Source organism: Camelus dromedarius, chromosome 15, assembly GCF_036321535.1.
Source record: "Camelus dromedarius isolate mCamDro1 chromosome 15, mCamDro1.pat, whole genome shotgun sequence".
Classification (NCBI taxonomy): domain Eukaryota; kingdom Metazoa; phylum Chordata; class Mammalia; order Artiodactyla; family Camelidae; genus Camelus; species Camelus dromedarius.
In genome coordinates, this window is record NC_087450.1 from 38,210,396 (window position 1) to 38,235,506 (window position 25,111).

The 25,111-nt window shown below is 33.8% G+C and overlaps 1 protein-coding gene across 2 annotated transcripts in view; it reads left to right on the forward strand.

The window, feature by feature from the left end:
- The window catches only part of STRN (striatin), an 86,279-nt gene that overhangs the window by 55,044 nt on the left and 6,124 nt on the right, over nucleotides 1-25,111 (forward strand). For both annotated transcript variants that reach the window (XM_031466842.2, XM_064494588.1), the window contains exons 9-17: nucleotides 2,736-2,879; nucleotides 4,803-4,939; nucleotides 9,840-10,015; nucleotides 11,899-11,946; nucleotides 12,714-12,835; nucleotides 15,842-16,009; nucleotides 17,821-17,961; nucleotides 23,765-23,872; nucleotides 24,967-25,053. In XM_031466842.2, the coding sequence (XP_031322702.2) occupies nucleotides 2,736-2,879; nucleotides 4,803-4,939; nucleotides 9,840-10,015; nucleotides 11,899-11,946; nucleotides 12,714-12,835; nucleotides 15,842-16,009; nucleotides 17,821-17,961; nucleotides 23,765-23,872; nucleotides 24,967-25,053 (1,131 nt within the window). The remainder of the gene's footprint in view (nucleotides 1-2,735; nucleotides 2,880-4,802; nucleotides 4,940-9,839; nucleotides 10,016-11,898; nucleotides 11,947-12,713; nucleotides 12,836-15,841; nucleotides 16,010-17,820; nucleotides 17,962-23,764; nucleotides 23,873-24,966; nucleotides 25,054-25,111) is intronic.

A 25,111-nucleotide genomic window follows, 5' to 3' on the forward strand; every position in this document is an offset into this window, starting at 1 on the left:
ATATAGCCCAGTAATAAATCGAGAGCCTCATGAGAGTGTGAAACTATGTATTCAACCATTGTGATAATTTGATTTTTAAAATTATATATTCTTAATTACAGCAATGGTTTTTCACTGTTGACAATTTAAAATCTCATCTAGTGTGACCCTCTCACAGTCCACCAGAATTACTGCTTTTAATTTTAGGTCTTGGAGACAGAAAGTTAATTTCTATCCCTGACTATTCTGTGTGTTCACAGTTCATTTGCTCTTATCACTATATGCTATACAGGGCACAGAGTCAAGTACACAACTTTTAAAAGTATTTATTTTTCTAATTTAAGCTTTTGGCCAATTTATGATAGTACCAATTAGGTTTTTTTTTCTTTGCAGTAAAATATGTGCCACATCAAAAATGGAAACTAAAGTGGAATTTCTAGCCCCGTGAATCATATAACTCATGCACATTATTAATAAAGTTTAGCAGTAGATCTAGTTAAGTATATAAAATGGAATTATAAAAGCTTTCAAACATCCCTGAAAGCCACCCTAAACACCTATTTAGGAGAGCAAGGCCACATTATCCCCTTGTGCCACCACTCTCATTTCAGGATGGACATGGGTCTCCCTTCTGTGGCAATAGGAATTTCATCCTGTGGGTTATTAAAGTAGTGTGAAGTGAGATTAAAGTCCAGTTTAATAAGGCATGTACTTAAAATTGCAAAATATTGGGAGGATATGCTTTTTTCCCTCTTTTTTTATAGTGATGCTAAGGTTTATCAAAGGCCAGTCATTCTTTTACAACCTAGTACTTACTGATAAATATTTTTTTTCAGGGTTTTTTTCTTTACATTTTTTTTACTGAGTAATAGTCATTTTACAATGTTGTGTCAGATTCTAGTGTAGAGCACAATTTTTCACATATACATGAACATACATATATTCATTGTCACATTTTTTTTTGCTATGAGCTACCGCAAGATCTTGTATATATTTCCTTGTGCTATACAGTATAATCTTGTTTATCTGTTCTGCATTTTAAAATCCCATACTGATAAACATTTAAATCTTTATTTAAAATATCTTAGAATTTACAAGTACTCAGCTTGAATGAATAAAAAGTCAGTGGCCATTATTGATGTTACTATTGTACCAACCATTATGTAACTGAAAGAGAATGTCATTTGATTCCTTCTCAGTATAAATTAAATCACAGTGAGAAAGATTAATATTAAAACATAAGAACATTTTGTACTTTTTATTAAGAAATACTGTGAAAAATTTAACTGTAATAAACAGTAGTGAGACATGGTTTGTTATGGCTTTTCAGAGCTATGATAAAACCAGTTAAACTGAAATTTTGAGGGTTATTTATCTGTCATACACAAGAAACAAGAAGAGTATTTTAATTGTCACATTGACTTAAAGTTGGGATATTTCTTTAAGTCATAGTGCCATAATGTAATGAACGTCTTGAAATGTAAAAGAGCTTTAGGTTGGAAAGGTTTCCAGGACTTATGCAGAATCCATCTACTGTTGTATTGATTATTCACTTCTTGTCAAATACCAAGGCACTGCTGTAGTTGGGATTTAGCATTTAAGGTCTAAAACTGCACCATTTGACTGGAATAGTATTCCTGCTAATAGAAGCTATTGGGTTTCCTGAATCTGGGTATTATGATCACTATTCAGGCGTATAGCACATAGTTTTTTATTATGGCGAAGAAAAATGATTCTTTAGGGGGAGAAATTTTAATGTCTTTCACTGAAGAGAGAGAGACTATACATTAAGGTTCAGCACAGTTTTTTTTTAATCATCGTCAGTTCAGGTTATCTTGATAAAACGGTAGTCTTGGAAAAAGTGAAGACAAGATAAAAATAGAACTGAAAGACCTGAAAATAGAACTGAAGCAAAACTTTGAGTTGATATATGGAGCATTAATTTATAAACCACCATAGGTATTTTTTAAATTGAACTATTACTCATTGGAAAAGATTGAGTCTTTGTAATACGGTCTAGTAGAAATATTTCCAGTCAGATTGTGTTCTCCAGTCATACTATCTTGAAATATATTTCTAGGTATTAGTTAAAATTGCTTAAAAATAGTTTTCTGGTATAGGGAAAAAAAACATAATGGACTATGGGTAAGATTTTCCCATTCTTAATTAAACTTATAACAGGAAAAACTACCGAAGATCTGTTTCAGCCTCTATCCTATATAAAACAGTCAAAACAGGGATGTGGGAGAATGAAGCATCAAAGTATTGGTAAGTAATCAGCAGGGCATGAGATTTCAACTCGGGTACCATAGCTTCAGGGCATGAGATTTGACCTTGGGTACCATAGCTTCAGGATGTAAGGCAATGAATGTAAACAAACAAAAAGGGATGTGACTTTAATTCAGTACGCAGTGGTTTCACGGTCTGTGGTATCTGTCTACGTTTAGAAAAGTATACAAGGATTATAAATAATACTATTTTTAATGATCCAAATTGCACATAAACTTTTTTTATGCAAATAGTAATGTTATTTCATTAGCTTACTTTTTAAAATATACATAAAACATAATTCTTTTTAAGAAATAACAAACTTTCAGAACAATTTGAAACTTAGAAAATAATTACTTTTTAATATAGTAGGGCATTTTTAAAGCTGAATGTTGGCAGATGTGAATAAGGTTTATGGCACCATTTTGATGCAGTTGGATAATTCTGTTTCCTCTTTTTTGTTCTCTCCCTCCCTTTTTTGGGGCTAGGGCCCAATAGGTCAAAACTACAAGATATGCTTGCTAATTTGAGAGATGTTGATGAACTTCCCTCCTTGCAGCCATCTGTGGGCTCACCTTCCAGACCCAGCAGCTCCAGGCTTCCTGAACATGAAATAAATAGGGCAGATGAAGGCAAGTATTTTAGATATCCTAGAGCACAGAAAGTACTTGGATGTTCTTGTCTGAATTCAGTTATTAGGACTCTTAAAGATAAAAATTTTATTGTACAAATGTTTGAACTACTTAATATTCTCCATATATAGGCTTTCTTATATTCAAAGGGTTTTGATTCCAACTATAATCTTTAGGACTTGAAAAAGGATGCATAAACTTAACCAACTCTAAATTATAGTTTAGAACATCCTCTAGCTCCACAGAGCCATGTATTTGATGTATATAAAGGTAGTTCTAATTATGCCATTCCAACAGTGAGAAAATTAAGTCTATAAATAGGTAGTAAATGTTTACATTGAGACTCAATATTTTCAAAATTTAAGCAGTTTACCATTGGTAAATGATAAAGGGAAAAAGATACCTGAAGGTCTAGTCACGTTTTCTACTTTCTATTTTTCCTTGTTCCCTTTCAGTCCTTGTCTATGTGCATATACTTTTACAGAGTTATAGTCAATTATGTAGAATACTTCAATTTTGTTTTATTTGCTTAATATAAAATCATAAAAATCATCTTCACAATTGTAATTTTAAGATTACTATTCTATTTTAGATGATGCTTAGCCATTCCAGTATTTTGATTGTCCACAGTTTTTTACAGTGCAATCTTGTGGTATATATTTGTTGTATCTTTTAGACACAAGTTCTGATTTATCTATTTATTTATAAATGTATAAAATGCTTATGTGTGGATATTTATTTTAAAGTATATATTTATATTGTATTATATATAAAGTATATATTTATATATATATTGATATTTTTATTGAATCTAAAATTATATGATTGAGTGTAAAGCTGAAAAACATCTTATAAATCTGTTTTCTACGTGTACTGATTAATACAGTTGACTTGTTTCTTTTAAGAAAAAGTTAATTTACTTCTTTAGCAACTGAAGTTTAAACTACTAAATTCATCTAAACTCATAAATGTTTGTCATCAGTAAAGTAATTACTCCTGGAAAACTACTTAAAGATTATCTCTGACAGTTTGTGACAATAATTTGCATTAGCATTTTGCTTTTAACTGGTTCTTCTGATGGTGACCTAAGGAATTGAATTGGTGTAAAATAGAGGGCTATAAAATAAAGATATTTAAATTTCTCACAAAGTAAATCTGACATCTTGAAGCACATTTGGCAGCTAATGAAAGTGTTAGAACAAACACTTTAAAAAATTTATTTGAAATAAATATTTTTGAACGAAATATAACATACCTACAGAAAGCTGCTGAAGTCATAAGGGTGCAGCTCAGCTGAGTGAATATCTCAAAGCGAACCCAGCCGTGTCACCACTGCCTAGGTCAAGAAGCAGAACATTACCAGGGCCTAGAAGTCCTGATTGTGCTGCCTTCCAACTCTACCCCTTCCCTTTTCTCCAGAAGTAATCCCTTAGTTCTAACACCACATATTAATTTTGCCTCATCTAGACACATTTTACAGTTGTAAAACCATTTTCATTTGAAATTTTCCATATTCCTCCAGTCTGTAGAATTAACCAATTTTATTTTGAATGCAGCCGGCATTGTTCAAAATCACGTGTTATACGTGTTTTAATAGTTGATAGAAATAATTAGGGTAATTAGCATGAAGTATGAAATGAGGAAAGCCAACTTTCGTTTTAGTCACATTTTTCTGTATAGTGAAAAACAAAGGATAGTGAACTATTGGACTTGTTTCATGTTGTACGTTTCTAATTAGATGATACCTTTAGCTATGGTTAAGATATTGGAAAAGCAACCAGTTCCTCAGGATTTTCTGCTTACTGAATTTTATTGTGTTGAAAGGCATTAAAAAATAATTAAATGTAGGCATGCCCTTATGAGACTAATTGTTGACTATTTAGAGGGTTTTTAAAAAATGTTTCTTTTGTCTTCCCCCTTTAGTGGAAGCCCTGACATTTCCTCCTTCTTCTGGGAAGTCATTCATCATGGGAGCAGATGAGGCCCTTGAAAGTGAACTGGGACTTGGAGAACTAGCAGGCCTCACAGTGGCCAATGAAGCAGATTCATTAACTTATGATGTAAGTAGTAGTTTTATTTTTGTTGTTTGTATTTATTTTTTGAAAATAGTTAATTTTATAGAAAAAATATGGCACTGGTAAAACTTCACAAGCACAGAATTTGGTTAAGTTTTAATCACAAACTTTGAAAATATGAGTATGTTGTAAAAATAAACAATAATACTTTTCATATCATACAGAGATTAAAATTATGGGCTTTACCTAAATCCGTAAATCATTGGATCATAGCTTGTTCATTGATTTTAGAAAAGGGAAAGAATACCCTTTTCTATTAGCAGGTTTGGGTTTTGTCTTATATTTTAGGGCACCAATGGTTAGTTGGAATTCATGCCTTCATAATAGCAGCGTTTGTCTTGCTTCATTAGTGCACCAACAGTATCCTGCTGAAAAGTGATTTTAGCTGTTGTTAGGTAGTGTTGCATATAGGGTGCTTTCCAGGTGTGAGGCTGACCCATCAGTGATTGGGACCAAAACTGAAATGTTTATACCTTTATGCACACATGAGTTTACTTAATCCCAGACACAGTTGTTTTATTCATACATTAATAATTGTTCATAATCAGGAAAACAGTTGCTTATTTCATAAAGTATTTATAACCTGTCTTATCTCTTCATTAATATCCTCTCACTTTGAAATTTCATTATCTTTGTTGGAGTATACAATGTAGCCCCTGCCACTTGGAGGATAGGGGATGTGGGATGGATGCCTAAGTGAATCATGGAAGTATTCCCAAGATGAACCCTCACCATTCAGCCCTCTTCCTGCAAATCAAAAACTCTCTCTGTGCTAAATCCTTTAGTAAGTCTTTTGGATTCTACTTCCAAAACCAACTGAAATCCATGTAGTACTTCTTTTTACCTCCCTTCCTAGTCCACTTTTGTTTCACCTGGAACTACTACAATAACCTAATCTAAATGGGCTCCTTGCACTGCATTCTCCACATATGTGATACAGATTAAAAAAAATTTTTTTTTCTATTTTCAATATTTATATATCCTTATATTTTACATTTCTTTTTAAACACCATCTAGTTGATTTCTGTTTTTTTCACATAACCTTTGACAACCTTTTAAATAAGAGCATTTAGTCCATTTCTTTTTAAAATAATTACTGATATATTTGGGTTTAAGCCTGCCATCGATTTGTGCCACCTATTCTGTTTGTTTTTTCTCCTGTTTTTGCCTAAATTGGAATTGATTGTTTTTTATTATTCATTCTCCCTGTTATTTGGAGTTTATACATGCTTTCATTACTCTTTTAATTGTTACCCTAGAGATTACCACATACATCCTTATGAAAATTTTACATGTGAGGACCTTTAGAACATTTTTTATTCTGTTTAAAAAAACTCCCACCCTACATACATGTCGCTCTTGTTTTATATTTTATTTCTGTATGCATTTGGTTCCTACAAGATACTGTTTTGTATGCTGATAGCCAGAATTAACTATTTTAAATTATCCATTTTACTTTTTTTCTGTTCTCCCCTGCATGTCTGACTGTCCATCTGGGATCACTTTACTTTTACTCTGAGTACACTTAATATTTTTCTTTAGTGAAGATCTATCTGCTGGTGCCCAATTCTCTTAGTTTCTGATTTTCTTAAATTGTCTTTTTTTGCTTGAGTGGGTTATCTGTTTTCTTTGATATTGAATTCTAGTTGGCAAAATGTTTGAATGCTCTAAATATGTTATTTCAGTGTATATATATGTATATTTTTATTTCAGTATGTTTTTGTTATTGTTTTCTGCTCAAGTCAACTGTCATTGCTCTCTGGTCATTCAGTGGTAGTCTGATTTTTTTTCTGTGACTGGTATTTCTTTGTGTCTTGATTGTCAGCTAAGGTTTAGTTTTCTTTTTATTTAACCTTGAAATTCTTAGTCCTTCTTGGCTTAATGTTTCCATCAGTTTTGTAAAATTCTCAGCCATTTCTCTTCAAATACTGCTTTTACCCTCCCCACCCCCTTTTCTGGAACGCTAATTATATTATTAGATCTTCTTTCTATATAATCTGTCTCTTATTCTTTTTCTTCTGTATTTTTCATCTTTTTTTTTTCCTGTACTTCAGTCTAGATTTTTTTTAATGACCCATCTTCCAATTCACTAATTCTCTCTTTAGTTATGTGTAATCTGTAATTAAAACCATCTATTGAGGTCTTAGATTTTTTGCTTCTAGAATTACTCTTTTTTTATTGTTTACAGATTTCTTTCAAAATTTTCAGTGTTGTCTTTTATCTTCTTCAATATAGTAAGCATGATTATTTTTAAGTTTGAATCAGGGACTCTGTAGTTCTGTTACTATTATATGTTGTTTCTGCTTGTTTTGATTTATGTTATGTTATATGAGCACAGTTATTTTTTTACCATGTCCAGATACTATATTTGAAAAATTGTCTGTAGAAATAACTTTAGCCCCAAGATTATATCTTCCCTTAGGTAGTATATTTTAATTTACTTCTCTCAGGTCGCTGCAGCCACTAGAAATCTGGATCACCTCACTCCATTTTCAATTTCTGAGATGATCTAAAGCTGATCTACAATCTTTGTAAGAGCTTGTGTTCTCCAGTTCACCCTTATGTGTAGGATACTGCCCTTTGAAATTAAAATCTAAAGCAAGGGTTTTGATTGCTTTGCCCCACTTTCATGGCAGGCCCTTGGTACCAATTTATATCTCCCTGTCTTGCAAAGTTGTCAAAAGCACAGATCAATCACTTAGCTGTTTCTTTTGGAATCGGCAAACACCCTTTGGGGAAAAACAAGTCCAAATAACAGGCTTACCTCCTTAGTATCTTCCACTGGATCCTGGCCTGGTTTTTCTTCAGTATTTTGTTGGTTCTCCATTTTTTATTTTTAGCTCTGCTTTTCCACTTGTCCTCTGTGCGCATTTGGTCCTAATGACCTAGTTCAACATGGCTAGATGCAGAAATTTCCGATATATACTTTTGTTCCCTCTATACTAACCCCTCAAAGAAATGTATCTAATATATAATGGAACTCAGTCTTGTCTTTAGAAAAAGCTCATTATTTTTTCATAGCTCTATATTGTTAGAAAACTTAGTGTTAGTCTGTCTGTTTCTAAAAGTAGTTCCTAGTTTTAAGTGTATTAGCAATCTATTGCTGAGTAACAAATTGTACCAAACTTAACAGCTTAAAACAAGAAACATTTCTATTTCATAGTTTCCGTGGGTCAGCAATCTGGGGACAGCTTAGCTGTGTGCTTCTGGTTACTTATGTAATTGCAGTCAAGATATTGGCAAGAGCTGCAGTCTTACATGAAGACTTGACTTAGGGAAGGTCTGCTTCCAAGCTCACTTGTGTAGTTTTTGGAAGGCCTTGGTTTCTTACTGGTGATTGGCTTGTGACTAGTTCCTCACCACATGGACTTCTCTGTGGGCTCCTCAGCAGAGCAGCTGGCTTCTCCCAGTGTGAGTGCACTTGAAAAAAGAGAGAAAAGGAGTGCTCAAATGAAAGGTTTTATAATGTAATTTGTTCTAATGCTGTATGCTGTTGGTCTTACAGAGCAACCGTTCCACAGTCCCCCTAGGGGACTGTGGAAGGGGACTACACGGAAGTAAAAACACAAGGAGGTTGGGCTGATTAGGAACTGTCTTAGTGGCTGCCTACCACATTAAGATACTCAGAAGGAATCTAAGTGCTTTTGCATATGAAAACCTTTCAGCTTTTTAGCAAGAGCAAGCAGGAGTCTATTCTGTTGTCCTTGTCCTCTCCACCCTCCCAAGTCTACCCATCCCACAGATAACTAGCCCCAATTCTTGGAGTGGTTCCTTGTGTAGAGTGTTTTGTCCTCACTTATTGCCCCAATTATGACATGTCTCATCCAACTTTTTCTGCAGATTTTTAGACTTCTGGCTTCTAGACTATAATTTATCGTAATAGTGTAGCCTCTGAAGCCAGACTGCTTGGTTTTGAGTCCCAACTCCTTCATTTACTAGAGGGCAAGTCACTTCTCTTTTCCTTACATGTCCAGTCTGTAAAGTGGAGATAATGTTAATTTCTACTTCATAGAGTTGTTCTGAGGATTAAGTGAGTTAATGCATGTTAAGTTTTTTGAATAATGTACAAAATAATGAATAATGCTCAAAATAGAAGCTATTGTTTGTATCATTGATGATTTTTGTCATTGTAAGTATAGTAACATATCTCCAGTGTGTTACCAATACTTGCCCCACTCTTGCTTAAACCTAGCTTGATTGTTAGCCTTGGAATGTGAAGATTTTATACTTGGTGCTTGTGTAAAGTTAAACATTAATTCTTTAGATTTCCTATTAAGTGAAATGAAAAAATAGTGCATTTTTTCCATTGTTGAGATGGAGATTCTGTTAAGAAAAATCAACACAATGATGCGTTTATTTCACCCATGGAATCTATTTTTTTGGTAGCATCTGTCTCTTCCAGTTTTAATATTTTATGTTTCCAGTTTATAGACTTTGTCACCAATTTGAAGAAAATTTAGCTCTTATTAGAAAGCATTGAAAATTTCAGTAGTAAGATCATATTCTATAATGTTAACAGTTATTTAAAGGTAACTTAGGTTTTCAACTTTTATTCCAATTAGTTTCTATTCCTTAATTTAGGTTGAAATTACTTATATTTTAAAAAAATTTACCTACTGAAGATCTGTTTTATATTATATTTGATACTCTCTATATATTGAATCATTAACCTTTTTTCTTACCATAGCATCATATTTCTTCAAAGAAAATCATTGTTGACATCTTGCTAATTTTGCCTATTGATTTGGTTATTTACATTTTAAAATTACATTGTTTTGAAAGTTAACAAAATGTGATAGTTTAATGACAAATCAGTAAGAATGTTGAAATACCGTTTTTTTCTATTCTGAACTAAATGTATTGGTGTCTTTCGTTTCTTTAATAGATAGCAAACAATAAAGATGCGTTGAGGAAGACATGGAACCCTAAGTTTACATTAAGAAGTCACTTTGATGGCATTCGAGCCCTTGCTTTCCACCCCACTGAGCCTGTTTTGATAACAGCATCAGAGGATCACACATTAAAAATGTGGAATTTGCAGAAAACAGCCCCAGCCAAAAAGTGAGAATATTTACTTTAACTATATTTGAATATTTTAATTGGCAGTTTTTCAGCAGAAAAAAAAATTTATTATTTGCCATTAAATTCCCTCAGTATCTTTTCTAATTCTTTCTTCTGTTACCATGTCACATAATTTAGAATGTTTTCCCCTCTATATTCATAAGCTAATTTAGGTTGGAAAACTGACCCTTAGGGAGAAATAGTATTATCTGATGATTTCCCAGGGTTTATGACTGCTCATTACAATCTTTATACAGTGTTTTAAATAACTGTCTTATTTGGGGAGCCTTTTATCTGTACTGAAGGTTTCTACTGTTGTTGTAAACAGGTATAAGCATGTTTAAAATCATCACCCCACCCCACCCCCTGCCAACTCCCACCCCAGCTCTGCCCCATTGATTACTAGATTTAGACTTATTGAGTGGAAGGGAGGGAAGGCTGAAGTGGGGTGGGTTAAGAGACCTCTCTTTGATCTTATCTTTTGGCCTTGACCAAAATGTCTAGACTGAAAGGCACTATTGTTGCTATCACTTAACTGCTAATGCCTGCTTTGGCCCCTTGGTTCTTGTCTAAGCATGGACAGACATGAGTTGGTATAAATACCTTTTATCAGTCACCAAGCTAGTCCTGATCCCACTTGATGTGGTCTTTTTTGGAACTCCTCTCCTTTCTTTCCTGGTTCTCATGGCCCAGAACTCAAACATGGCCCTTCTACAGTGTCAGATACCCCTGTTATTAAAGAGTAGAAATGAACATCGGATGGAGGAGATTATGGAAGTTTTACTGCTGGTGGATTATATCTGTTGCCCAGTTTTAAAGAGATCGGTGACCCTCCTACTGTGAGTCAAACACAGATTAGATAAAATACTTGATTAATCAGATAGCTCAACCAGATCTTGCTAAAACCAAGTGAATCCTCATATAGACCAGGTGTCTTCAGCAGAGAAAAATTATTTCTTGGTTATAAATTGTACCTTTTGTCTTTCAAGTTCTTTAGTCATAATGGGCATCACATTAGACCAAAGAATGTGAATGTCTCATATATTCTTGACTAAAATTTAGAAAAATATTGAAATAACTTTTTGCTGGTAATAGCTTAGTAACAATACCTTCACACACAAGTAACACTAGCCTGTTTACCTTTGAACTTAAAATTAAAAACCTATGCTTATTTAAAAAACTACAGTATAGTGTAGAAAATGGTGAGTACTTGACTTTAAATCCAGTTTCCATGATCAGTCATGGCCAGTATTAGGCACTGTAGAACACTCATACACAGTATTCTGAGTAGTGAATAAGCTGATAATTTGGACAGTTTCTGCAAGTATTAAGGACAAACAAATTAACCTTCATGAAAATGCAATGAAATTAAAGTACCATTTATTGAAATCCTACTGTGTGCCTGGTTCTGTCCTTGGCTGTTTTACTTACAGAATCTCATTTAATCCTGTGAGCATTTGGTGGTATCCCTATTTTTTCTATTTTATTTTAAATGTGGAGGAATCCGAAGTTCCTAAAGATTAAATAATTTGCCTAAAGTTGGCCAGTTAAGTGACCGAACTGGAAATTAAATCCAGAAATTTATCCCTTTAAAGCCCATTATGTTGATTCCCCTGAGTGAGGCTCTCTCTCCCTTTAGTCAAGTAGATTAGGATGATGCTGAAAGCACTGTAACAAGGTATTGTTACTAAATAAGGATTTTATTTCTCAAAGTCACAAAAAATATGTGGTTAGTGTTAGGGAAGCTTTCTTGTGTCCTGGAGTTGGGAATGCTGTATTACCGTAGGGTCAGTATTGCTGAAGGTGATTTTATGACATACATGCAGTCAGATTGTTTAGTGCTGAAGCTTCAAGTGGTAAAAATCTTCCTCTCTCTGATTTAGGAGTACTTCTCTCGATGTGGAGCCTATCTATACATTCAGGGCTCATAAGTAAGTATGTGCTTTTTCTTTGTTTTAAATCAGTATCATTGTAAATCAGCCTGATTAGAAAATTTGTCTTCTCTCACTTATGTGTTTGTGCTATGTGCTTTTTGTATTTAGTAGTGTTTTGTTTTTGTAAATCTAAAAGGAACTGGCAGATAATATAATGTTGTAGATGAGTTTATCACTACCAAACAGGGATCCTTGCTGAAACTAGATTTTATTTACATGATGTTTAAATGATGTATGTCTCTCTCTTAAAGTTGAGACAGTTAAGTTTAACTATTAGAAATCCTGATCTTTTTTCCCTTAAAGATAACCTAGATAAAAATTTCCAAGATTTTTATAATTTTTATTGTGACCACATATTGCATGCTTTTCCTGTTTTCATTTAAGTTTAAGAAATGTACCTGTTCACTCACAGAAGTTGGTATGCTTTTTATATATAAAAGGATCAGATAGTAAATATTTTTTAGGCTTTGCTGGATGCATTTTTTTTTTAGTTTAGTTTTGTTTTATAACCCTTAAAAAAATGTAAAATCTATAAATGCTTGAGGACTGTACAAAAACAGTCCACTGGCTGGATTTGGCCCACAGGTCATAGTTCACTAATCTGGTTTAGCAGAGAAAGAAAAATGAATGTTGCCATGATAGTTTTTTATTTGTTGTACAAAGCAGAAAGAGAGAAAGCCATTTGAATAATTAAGCTTTCTTAATTTTAACAAGTCCTATTATCACATTGATTTTTGAAAATAGAAATTGATTTTATCTCCCAGAGGCCCAGTGCTTTGTGTGGTGATGAGCAGCAATGGTGAGCAGTGCTACAGTGGTGGTACTGATGGACTGATCCAGGGCTGGAACACCACCAACCCCAACATCGACCCCTATGACTCTTATGGTATGTGATTCCCCAAGGATATGAAAGAACAAGATATTTTCTTTTTACGCATCTTACATAGCATATATAAGGATAAAATGAGATTTAAAAAAAATTGGTAAAAGAGAACCATAACTTTATTTTGTTAGAAAGGACTCTTGTATTTGGGAATCAGTTTGATATATACAATGCTAAAAGAAAAAAGAAAGTAATGTATTTTGCCTGAGAAAACAGTTCCCCTTCCTGAAAGTCTTACTGATTGAAAATGCTGGCTTGATTGACAATTGTTTTCTTTATTTTAGGAATTTGTACAGTATTTGATACACCATTACTAATCAATAATCATATTTCATCACCATTCTTGACAGACAGCTTTGAAGGAAAATGAATGTTGGCATCATCTTCTTGATCAGTTATTGAAGAATGTAGAGGTTAATGATTTTTTAAAGTATATGGCAACAAAATATTTAAAAGTCCTTAAAAATTAAGAAGTGCCCTTTAGTCTTGGGAACAGCACTATGAAACAAAATCTGTATTATAATCTATCACTAGGTATTATTATAAATTCCCTTGCAAAACTGTTTAAGAACTATTTGGGTTTCCTCTTAAAATTCTCGAATGGTATGAAGTATCCTATTTGTCATAAAACCACATTTTATTTTTGTTATCATTTTAGATTAATTTTACCACCAAGCCTAAGATAAAAAATTCAATAAGTGAAAAGTTCTCTCAACATTTATTTAATAAGCATTTAACATATATTTGTGAAAAGTAACCCCCCACTCCCTCCCCACTTCTTTTGTAGATTTATGTTCCATGCTTTTTCTTACTTCCTCTGTCCCTCTATCAGGATCAGTTGTCCTCATTCTGTCCTAAGCCAACCCTTCCCCTTTTGCTGTTGATCTCATTCTCTTGTTTCCTTTGAGACTATGCTCTAGTATCGTTTTATCTCTCTGTCTCTGACTTTCTCTCTCTTCTGCTTTCTCTTGCTTTCATCTGAAACCTCACCCTCTTTGCTCTCTTTCCATCCTCTCAGCATATAAATAAATTCAGATGTCTCCCATCCTGGGCAAGAAGAAGCCTTTTCTTAACTTCATTTCCCCTCTCTGGCTTTTGTTTAGTTTCTCTTCCCTTCATTATCAGTGTCTCTTAGGTGATTTTGTCTATAAAACACAATTACTAGTTACTAATTCCATGTCCTTTCCCTGTGCATCATCCATATGCATTTTGTCTTCTAGCTGTATCAGTAACTACCTAGTTGGCTGATCCAAAGGGTATTTTACAGTCCTTATTTTACTAAGTATATTGGCTATCTGAAACAGTGGGCCACTCTTTTTTGAAATTTGTTCACTATGGGCTTTTTTTGACACTTAACTCTATGACAGTTTTTGTTCCCTAACCTTCAAAAACTCCTTTTATTTTTCTCACCTTAAATATTGGCATTTATTAGTGCCTAGACCCTAAGTCATTCTTTGCATTGTACACCTATTCTTTGGTAGATTGAATCCACTTTGTGGTTTTATGTGCTATTGACTCATAAATCTCTTCTTTAAGCCTCGGACTACCTGCAGAACATTTCCTAGGGGCTGTCTCATTGTCCATAAAGCCCTACAAGCACTGTTTCTTCTCCCATATATTCTTTACTGGTTGGTGGCACTACCAGTATTACCCAAACTAGAAACCTATGAGTTATCCTTGATTCCTCGACCCTGTTTTACCATCTATACCTTATTAATTAACTAGTCTTTTTGATAGCACCCCCTAAATGTTTCTTCAGTTTACTCCTACTTTGACTATGTTACCACTGTCCTTCTTTGGGTCTTCATCTTCTCCCTCCCAGTCTACTAAAACTGTCTCCCGGCCTTCATCTTCATTCTTTCCAGTGTGTCTTCTATACTACAGTTAAAGTTACCTTATTAAATACTTCACCCTGCTGCTGTTCCCTCTTGCTTTTAGGATAATTTCTAAGTACCTTTATGTGTCATAGAAGTCCCACCATAAACTAGCTACTCTCATCCACTTCCTGCCTCAAACTTCATGCTGAATTTCTTAGCATGCTATTTTTCCTTCTGTGGTTTTGTAGGAGCTTCCTTCTTTGTCAGGAATGCCTTCCCTCTGTTTTTTAACTAGCCAACATCTGTGCACTCTAGGTGTCATTCTGTCCAAGAAGCTTTATTGTACTGACCACATTGTCTTTTGAGGACAAGGATAGTATTGTGTCTTAATCATCTGCATGGCCCCTGTATCTAGCATAGTGCCTAATACACAGTGTGTCTTCAATTAATATTCTGTGATATGACCAAGAGAGGATACAGGACAGAGAACACCGCTGACATTTTTAACTTGATGTCCGTGAACCATCTTGAAAGTACCACTTCATAGAGTCATGGGTTAATAATTAAAGTTTCCAGTTTGGCTTTTGTTGTAAAACAGTGCTAAGTGATCCATCCTGCCCCCTACTGCCACCTCCTTGCTCCTCCCCGGCATACACATTATTCATTTGTGAGTTCTTACTGTTTGAGAATTTGGGAATTCTTGAAGATCTTAGTTCAGGTCCATTATGAATGTCAGAGGCCTGTTGCTCCCATGAATAACTGTCGTTTATAGCCCAAGTGGCCCAAAGGAGTGTATCCAAAGTGCTGAAGGTGGTCAGAGGGGAGAAGGAGTCTCCATTCACTTCCTCAGGGAATATGAGTTGTGCTTTCTCTGGAAGTAGGTTAAATGCAAATGATTTGTGTTAACATGGTTTTAAAGAAATCTAAATGGAAGGAAAAAAGGGAGAGGGAAATACTTAAGGTTTTTAAGGAGAAAAATAATAAACTTCTAAATTTTAATTTATACATTTTAAACCCTAAATTTGCATGTTTCCAAGCCTGTTTTTTTCAGCATTTCAGAAGAATAATAGAAACTAGGAAGCATATTTTATACTGTTGCCAGGTATTTTGTTTGTATATTTTACTTTCTCTGGAGTCTACATACCTTTATAACTTGTGCTTTTTTCCCCTGCATTCTTGCTGTTTTGTACAGATCCTTCTGTTTTAAGAGGCCCTCTCCTGGGCCACACCGATGCAGTCTGGGGCTTGGCTTACAGTGCAGCACACCAGCGTTTGTTGTCCTGTTCAGCAGATGGCACTCTCCGTGTATGGAATACAACTGAGGTGGCTCCAGCCCTGAGTGTGTTTAATGATAATCAAGGTACATACTTTTTTTTTTTTCATTATTTTACTGAGTCTTTTATAAAATGTCTTACTCTAAAAAGAAACAAACAAATGACTCTATAAACTCTTACTGTTTAAATTTAATTTGAAGGGTTTTTTTTAAGCAATGAAGATGTATTTCTTTGAATTTCCAACTTAATGTGTGTAATTTAAAAAATCATACTATGTGGTGAGATAGTAACTTTTTTTGGAATTAATAAAAACTGAGATATAATTTATATACAGTAAAAAACAGGTATTATGGATACATTTTAATAAGTTTGACAAATGCGTAACTCTTGTACCTATCAAGCTATGGAACATTTCCGTCGCCTCCCCAGAGTTTCTTTGTGTTCTCATCTCCCCAGTCAGTCTCATTTCCCCATTCCTAACCAGAGGTACCCACTGTTGTGATTTCTTTTATTGTAGATCGTTTTGTCTATTCTAAAACATATGAATGAAATCATACAATGTGTACTCTTTTTGTATCTGATGTTTTACTCTCACTGTAATGTTCTTGTGACTCATCTATGTTGTAATAAGTATTAATAATTGACTTTTTTTATTGTTTAATAGTATTTCTTTAAACCAGTGTGTTTATCATTTATCTTTTGATGGATGTTTGGGTTGTTTCCAGTTTTTACTGTTATAAACAAAGCTGCTATGAAAAAATTTTTTTTTTCGTAATTAGGTTTATTTATTTATTTATTTATTACTTTTAGGAGGTACCAGGGATTGAACCCAGGACCGTGTGCATGCTAGGTATGCACTCTACCACTGAGCAATACCCCCCCCCACTGGAAAATTCAGAAAATTCATATGTTTTTTATCACAGGTGGATAAAGACCTAAAACTAGAATTACTGGACTTTAGAAGTAGACTTACATGTTTAATTTTATGTGAAATCGCCAGACTTTTTTCCAAAGTGGTTGTGCCATGTTACACCAATGACAGCAGCATATGAGAATTCCAGTAGCTCCACATCCTTGATTACAGACATTTAGTGTTGAGAGTGTATTTAATTTTAGTCATTTTGGTGAGCATGTGGCAGTATTTCATTGTGATTTAAATTTTTATTTCTTTGGTGGCTAATTATTTTGAGCACTTTTTTTGGTGTGCTCTTTGGCCATTAATATATCTTCTACTATAATACACATTTTTGAACTGTTAGCTTGCTTTAGTTAGATTTTGAACCAAATGAAAAAAATCAGATTATATTCACATATACATATAACTTTATTTTTTTACATTTATAAATAAGTTCCAAATTTTAATCACGTTTTACTCTGTTCTAGATGATAAATAAAAATACCTTATTTTTCTTGAGCTGTCATAACTCGTGTCTAGGTTTTAATGAGTTGCCTGCATTTGATATTTGCATGACTACCAATAAATAACAGTTTGAAATTTTACTCCCTCAATTCCATATTTTTAATAGTTAGAATTCCTAGTAAGAGATGGACCTTTAAAATGAAGATTTCCTAAACCCCAGGTTGATTGAGGTGGGAGAAGAAAAATTTGTAGTCTGTACATGTTTTTTGTTTATTTCTAAATGAAGGCTTGGATTCAATGAATACAGTAGCTGGGTGACAGAAGATATGATAAACAGGTAAGGGTAATAAAATAGACTAGGACTAAAAGCAACAAAAGAAACAATCTCCACTGAGTGGCTATGAGGTAATTCTTCTAATGTTGAGCCTTATTTACTTCTTAAGGAAATCATACCACTATTTGTTTTGCTATATTTTAAGCACATTGTCAAGTAGACCTTCTAACTACCATTCTCTTTGAATATGTTCTGACTCTTAGAATTGGGAATCCCTGCCTCTGTGGATCTAGTAAGCAGTGACCCAAGCCATATGGTAGCATCATTCAGCAAAGGATACACGAGCATCTTTAACATGGAGACACAACAACGCATTCTCACTTTAGAATCCAACCTAGATTCAAGTATGTATACCAATTTTAAATAGTCTTTGTTTGGATCAATTTTTTAAGTTTTATCAAAATTATAACTACTAGAGTCAACTGTGAAAAATACTTGTCATTATAAAATGTTCTGCCTCAAAATCATATAACAATTACTTAGAAGGATATAATGATTTACTGTTGATTTTCAGACTTTAGGTTAAGTTTATTCACATTTAAACTATACTGTTTGAAGTAACATTTGAGCTATTCTAAAAAGAGGTTAAGTTTAATTATATGCCAAATGTTTAGTTTTTAATTCTATTTGAAGAAAATAATGTTTATTCTAAATACAGGCCTGTCTTGGAATTATTGCAGGTTTGGTTTCAGACCACTGCAATAAAACGAGTATTGCAGTAGAGACAATCACTTTGGTTTCCCAGTGCATATAAAAGTTATGTTTACACTATGCTGTAGACTATTATATTAAGTGTACAACAGCATTATGTCTAAAAATGTTTTAATTTTAATTTAAAAGTACTTTATTACTAAAAAATGCCAACTGTCATCTGAGCCTTCAGTGAGTTGTAATCTTTTTTACTGGCAGAGGGTCTTGTCTTGATGTTGGTGGCTGCTGACTGCTCAGGGTGGTGGTTGCTGAAGGTTGGGATGCCTGTGACAGTTTCTTAAAATAAGACAGCAATGAATCAATTGACTTTTCCTTTCTCAAATGACTTCTCTGTAGCATGCAATGCTGTTTGATAACATTTTACCCACTGTAGAACAGCTTTCAGAATGTGAGTCAATCCTCTAAAACCCTGCTGCTGCTTGATTAATAAGTTTTATATAATTATGTAGTCCTTTGTTGTGATTTCAACAGTCTTCACAGCATCCTCACCAGAAACAGACTTCATCTCAAAAAACCGCTTACTTTGCTCATTCATAAGAAGCAGTTCCTCACCCGTTTAAGTTTTGTCATGAGACTACAGCAATTCAGTCACAGTCACATCTTCAGGCTCCACTTCTAGTTCCAGTTCTCTTGCTGTTTCCACCACATCTGTAGTTACTTCCTTCCACTAAAGTCTTGAACTCCTGAAAGCCATCCATGAGGGTTGGAATCAACCTGTTCCAAACTCCTGTTCGTGTTGACATTTTGACCTCTTCCCATGAATCACTGATGGCCTTAATGATTGGCATCTAAAATGGTAAATCCTTTCCAAAAGGGTTTTCAACTTACTTTGTCCCTATCCATGAAAGAAATCACTATATATGGCAGCTATAGCCTTACCTAATGTATTTCTTCAATAATAAGACTCGAAAGTCGAAATTACTCTTTGGTCCACGGGCTACAGAATGGAGATTGTGTTAGCAGGCATGAAAACAAGATGAATCTCTTACATCTTCATCAGAGTTCTTGGGTGACCAGGTGCATTGTCAATGAGCAGTAATACTTTAAAAGGAATCTTTTTTTCTGAGCAGTAGGTCTCAATAATGGGCTTAAAATACTCAGTAAACTATATTATATTCAGATGTGTTGTCATCCAGGCTTTGTTGTTCGTTTCTAGAGCACAGGCAGGGTAGATTTAGCATAATTCTTACGGGTCCTAGGATTTTCAGAATGGTAGATGAGCATTGGCTTTAACTTAGAGTCACCAGCTCTGTTAGCCACTAACAAGAGAATCAGCCTTTCCCTTGAAACTTTGAAGCCAGGCATTGACTTCTCGTTAGCTATGAAGGTCCTGAATGGCATCTTCTTCCAATATAAGGCTGTTTCATCTACATTGAAAAATCTGTTGTTTAATGTAACCATCTTTATTTATTGTCTTAGCTAGATCGTCTGGATTACCTCCTGCAACTTCCTACATCTGTACTTGCTGCTTCATCTTGCACTTTGATGTTATGGAGTTGGCTTCTTTCCTTAAATCTCATGAAACAATCTCTGCTAGCTTCCCACTTTTCTTCTGCAGCTTCCTCACCTCTCTCAGCTTTAATAGAGTTAAAGAGTTAGGGCCCTTCTCTGGATTAGACTTTGACATAAGGGAATGTTGTGGCTGGTTCGATCTTCTATCCAGACCATTAAAACTTTCTCCATACTGCTTTACTTTCTCATCGTTCATGTGTTCACTGGAGTAGCACTTTCAGTTTCCTTCAAGAACTTTTCCTTTGCATTCACAACTTAGCCAACTGTTCATTCAGAGCAAGAGGCCTAACTTTCAGCCTATCCTTTTGATATGCCTTCCTTACTAAACTTAACTGTTTCTGGCTTTTGATTTAAAGTGAGAGACATGTGACTCTTCCTTTCATTTGAACAGGTAGAGGCCATTATAGGGTTATTGATTGGCTTAATTTCAATATTGTTATGCCTCAGGGAGGCCCAAGGAGAGAGAAAGGCAGGGAAACAGCCAATCAGTGGAGCAGTCAGAGCACACACACAACACTTATCAAGGTCACCATCTTATATGGGTGCAGTTCAAGTGCCCCAAAATAATTACATTAGTAACATCAAAGATCAGTGATCACAGATCATCATAACAAATACAGTAATAATGAAAAAATTTGAAATATTGTGAGAATTATTAAAATGTGATATAGACATGAAGTAAATGAATGCTATTGAAAACATGGCACCAATAGATTTCCTCAATGCAAGGTTGCCATAATCCTTTAATTTGTAAAAAATACAGTAACTGTGAACTGCAATAAAGCAAGATATGCCTGTATAAAATAAATCTTTTTATTTCTCATAATTTTATTTTTAAAATCAATTTTATATTAATACAATTTGACACAGCTCAGTATTGATTAAAAAATAGATCAAGTTGTGCCTTTCAGAATCCCAAGTCTGAAGCTCCTTATTGGGTACAGGAAGTTGGGAAGGAAATAATTTCTAAGACTGTAAAGAAGATACTACAGAATCTTTTTGGTTTCTAGCTTTCATAACCATTACTTTTCTATCTTTAGGCTTAAAACAATCACAGTTTAGGCTGAAGTTGGTAAAGAAAACTATATACACATACACTGTTGTTTTAATTTGAGAACTAGCTTTAAAAATAATTACCACAGTGTGTGTGTGCATGTGCGTGTGTGTGAATATGTGTGGCTCTCTCTCCTTCTCTCCCTTTTCTTTTTCTCTCAAAAGATTCCTTCGTTCCTTTTTGACTTTCATCATTTTTTCTTCCCAATCTGTTGTCTTTTATTTTCTTCTGGTGTCCTGTGAGAATTATTTGGGGAGGTAGGTTTGAATGGAGCTTTGAACTATTTGGATGTTAAAAGAGAGAAACAAAAAAAATTAAAATTGAGATTATGGAACAGGAAAAAAGAATTTTTTTTTTTGCCAAGAAATTCATGTTTTTTAGACTCTTAGTAAATTTAGAATCATACTTAAATATGTGACCTAAACCTACAGTAGTAAAGTTGAAAAACTATATGAAATTAAGAAGGATGTGAACATTTTTGAAATCCTTTTAATGTCCTCAGTGTAAATGTTGATTTTTAATGACTGCTACAAATTAATAGGATCTCAAGTCTGGTGGATGAGATGGATAGACTGAACTAGGCAATTCCATTTTCCCCCCAGATGTATGACTGTAAAGTCATATGACTTTTTGTCCAATACTAGAAGCATTTTCTGAAGAGGACTGCCAAGAATGTTTTGAACAAAGGCAACATTATTGGAATAAGCAATAATTATTTTGCGTTAATAATATGTCCTGACATTTCCTAAATTATCAGATTGATTTACATAAAGCAAACTTAAATTAGTCTTTTATTCCTTTCTACTATGACTACCCCTTAGCTGTTTATATTTGACTATATTGTAGTGTTCTGGAATTTAGCAGATTTAAAAAAAAATTTAAGTTCAGACTAAACATATTTTAAGGTAAAAGTGAATTTCATATAGCATTTAAGAGAATGAAAGATACTTGTAGGAATCAGAATAAATTACCTTCTCATTGATGTCAGTGGTGATTTGACTGTGAGTAAGTCAAATGTAGTTGGAGCAGGTAATTGGGTACTTGTGAACTCAGTGAAAAGGTAAACCATTTCTAGGTTGCAAGCTGAATATAAATATTTGGAGAATTGTTGTAGATTCATTGTTAGAATGATGGCTGGGAGGCCTTCAATTTATTTCTAGTGTTCTTTGCATTTTGCTTACTTACCATCAAGTAGAGAAATTTCCTCAAAAAAATTGCTAAGTAACTTTCTTTTGCCTGCTTCCATCATTTGATTTCTATCATTTTCTAGATCTCAGAGTAATTAAAGCCATTCTCAGAAACTTCTCTCTCAAAATGTATGAGATATTATACTTAAAGTATTTCTTTTTGGTTGTTACTGTCCTTCTGGACCTTGGAGAGGATATTGTTCAATGGTGTGTTATCTTCAGAGGAAAACAATACATAGGTTGAATTTTGAATATTAACTATTTGTTTAGGACCTTTTAAATTGAGTAGAATGACCCAGAGCTTACCCCACATTGTCAAATGACTTTTTGTTGTGCACTGAGATAACAGACTGGGTGGCTACATGCCATTAACATTGGGAAAAGACTATCTTCAGTTTTTAAGATGTCATATTTCTAGGCATCACATGATTTCTGACTGTACATAGCTATATTTTCTTTTATGTGAATATAAATTCATAATACTTATTCTAAGATTAAAAAAATTTTTAAACTCTATTTTTAAAATATTTTCAAATTTAAAGAAAAGTTTCAAAAAGAGTTAAAGAACTCCTGGTTACCCTTCACCCAGATTCAACCAATTTTTAACATATTTTTGCCACATTTGTCACATTTACTTTATCATACTCTGTATATGTGTATTTTTGTTTTGTTTTGTTTTTGTTTTTTTGAAGGAGGTACTGGGGATTGAACCCAGGACCTTGTGTATGCTAAGCATGCGCTCTACCACTGAGCTACACCCTCCCCCTGTATATGTGTATTAATTTAAAATTCTGAACCACTTAAGAGACATTATATCCCTGTGCCCCCAGATCCTTTAGCATGAAATTCCTAAGAATGAGAACATACTCTAACAGTACATTGCATTCTCAAAATCAGGAAATTTAACATTGACACAATGATTCTGTTTGTTGTTATTTACACTCAAATTTGCCAGTTGTCCCAATAATGTATTTTATAAGGACGTTTTCTTCCTAGACCATGGTATAATGATTATTTTTTTTAACTTTGACATATCTTAAATTAGTGTTATCTTTATGTAGATTTTTTTTCTTATTAAAGTATCTTTAAAATCACTAATTAAACTTCTTAGTAATTGATTTCTGTTTGATAAAAGGCTTTCAGGAGGAACTTGTGATAGTTTAAGTACCATAGTGGACTGTCAAATGATGACCATTTCTATTATGATGAGAAAGAGAAGATTAAAGAGTTAAAAAGCTCTCTTTGTCATGTTTATCTTTAGATGATAACCATGTTTATCAATAAAGAGCTCTATGTCTAGAAAGCTGAAATTTAAATTTGGGAATTATCTGCATGTAAGTAATGATAGAATTCTATATTAAAGTAACAGAAATATCACAGAACATTGTAGAATGAGAAATGTCAGTTCTAGGCTAAGCCCTAGGTAGCATCCATAGATAGCAGTGGGTAGAAAAGGAAGTTCTAATTCTTAGGTCTTCTAGATTTGTCAGTAGAGTATTGCTCAGGCAATTCTCATTTCCTAACATTGCATTATGAACACAATTGGAGAATAAACGAACTAAAGACAAATTAAAGTCACATTATTTACTTTTTTAGTCTCTTAGGTGAATATTCAGTTCTCTTTTGTGTGAAGAAATAGTAGCTTTGACAAAGTTGTGGTGCTCTTTAATTTTTTCTTTTTAGCAGCTAACTCTTCCTGCCAAATAAATAGAGTCATCAGTCATCCCACTCTTCCTATCAGCATCACTGCTCATGAAGACAGGCACATCAAATTCTATGATAACAATACAGGTAAGAATTTATTAAAATTGATTAATGTTAAAGCAAAAAATAACCCCACTATAGTTTGGTGTCTGTCAATGCCTTTGTTAGTCAGGGAATAGGCATGGAAACATAGATGCTCTCCCAGATCAGCTTCTTTTTACTCCATATAATTCTGCTAAGAACTAGTCTTCACGATAGCACACAGAATCATCCTGATTTATTTAATAATAAGTAGGTACTATATTCTGGCCCTAGAGCGAAGATCATCACTAGGAACACAATGAAAAATTAATTCAAGTACCAACAAAATCATCTCCTGCCATGAATATATTGCAAAAAAGTAGAAATATGTTGGAAGTCGAGGCATATATGATCATTACATTTTGTTAAAATTGTTCAATTGTTGAGGAGCCTTAGCATTGCAGATGGAAAACCCCTGAGTCACTTGGTTTATTTTATTCATTTTCCATAGACTAATTTTGTCTGCATTTTTATATTATTTGATCCTAATTGATTTGAATTGCAGTATGGAAACATTACCGATTTTTATTAGATTATATTTTACTATTAGTCTAAAGGAAATACACGAAGAGCTAGTTGGGAGAAAAACTCTCTGTATTTGCAGCTACATTTACCTAAATATCTGCTATTGACTTTGTAAATATGTTGACTTTTGCTGACTTTGCTTGGCTGTGAGTGATGACTAATTTAATATTTTTAATCTCTTTCTATATACTGTTTCAACCAAAATTGTGGCCAGGTTTTCTCTCTGTTCCTTTGACTCTTCTTCTGTTCCCACAACCCATGTGATTTGCCTGTAGCCAAAGATGCAAAGTAGGTGATTAATAATGTCTGAGCTAATTAATGAACATGGCTTAAAGGAATACTTGTGTACAAATGACTAAGTACCATATTATGATTTGAAAGACAAAAATATAATCTGAAATTTGAGCTTTTGTTTCTCATCGTTGCCGAGGCTAGAGCGGGGAAGGAGACACGTGTTATCAGCAGTTGGAAAAGCAGTTGATGCAGAGACGACACAAAGAGAAACCAGTGGTAGCTGGCTTATATTCAGGGTGAGGAAAGCTGTTAACAAAGAGTAATAATCTCTTTTTTCAAAGGCAAGCTGATCCACTCGATGGTAGCCCACCTAGAAGCCGTTACAAGTTTAGCAGTTGACCCTAATGGCCTGTACTTGATGTCTGGCAGTAAGTACAACTATGGATTATTTATTTATCCTTATCATTTTCACATTAATGTAATTTT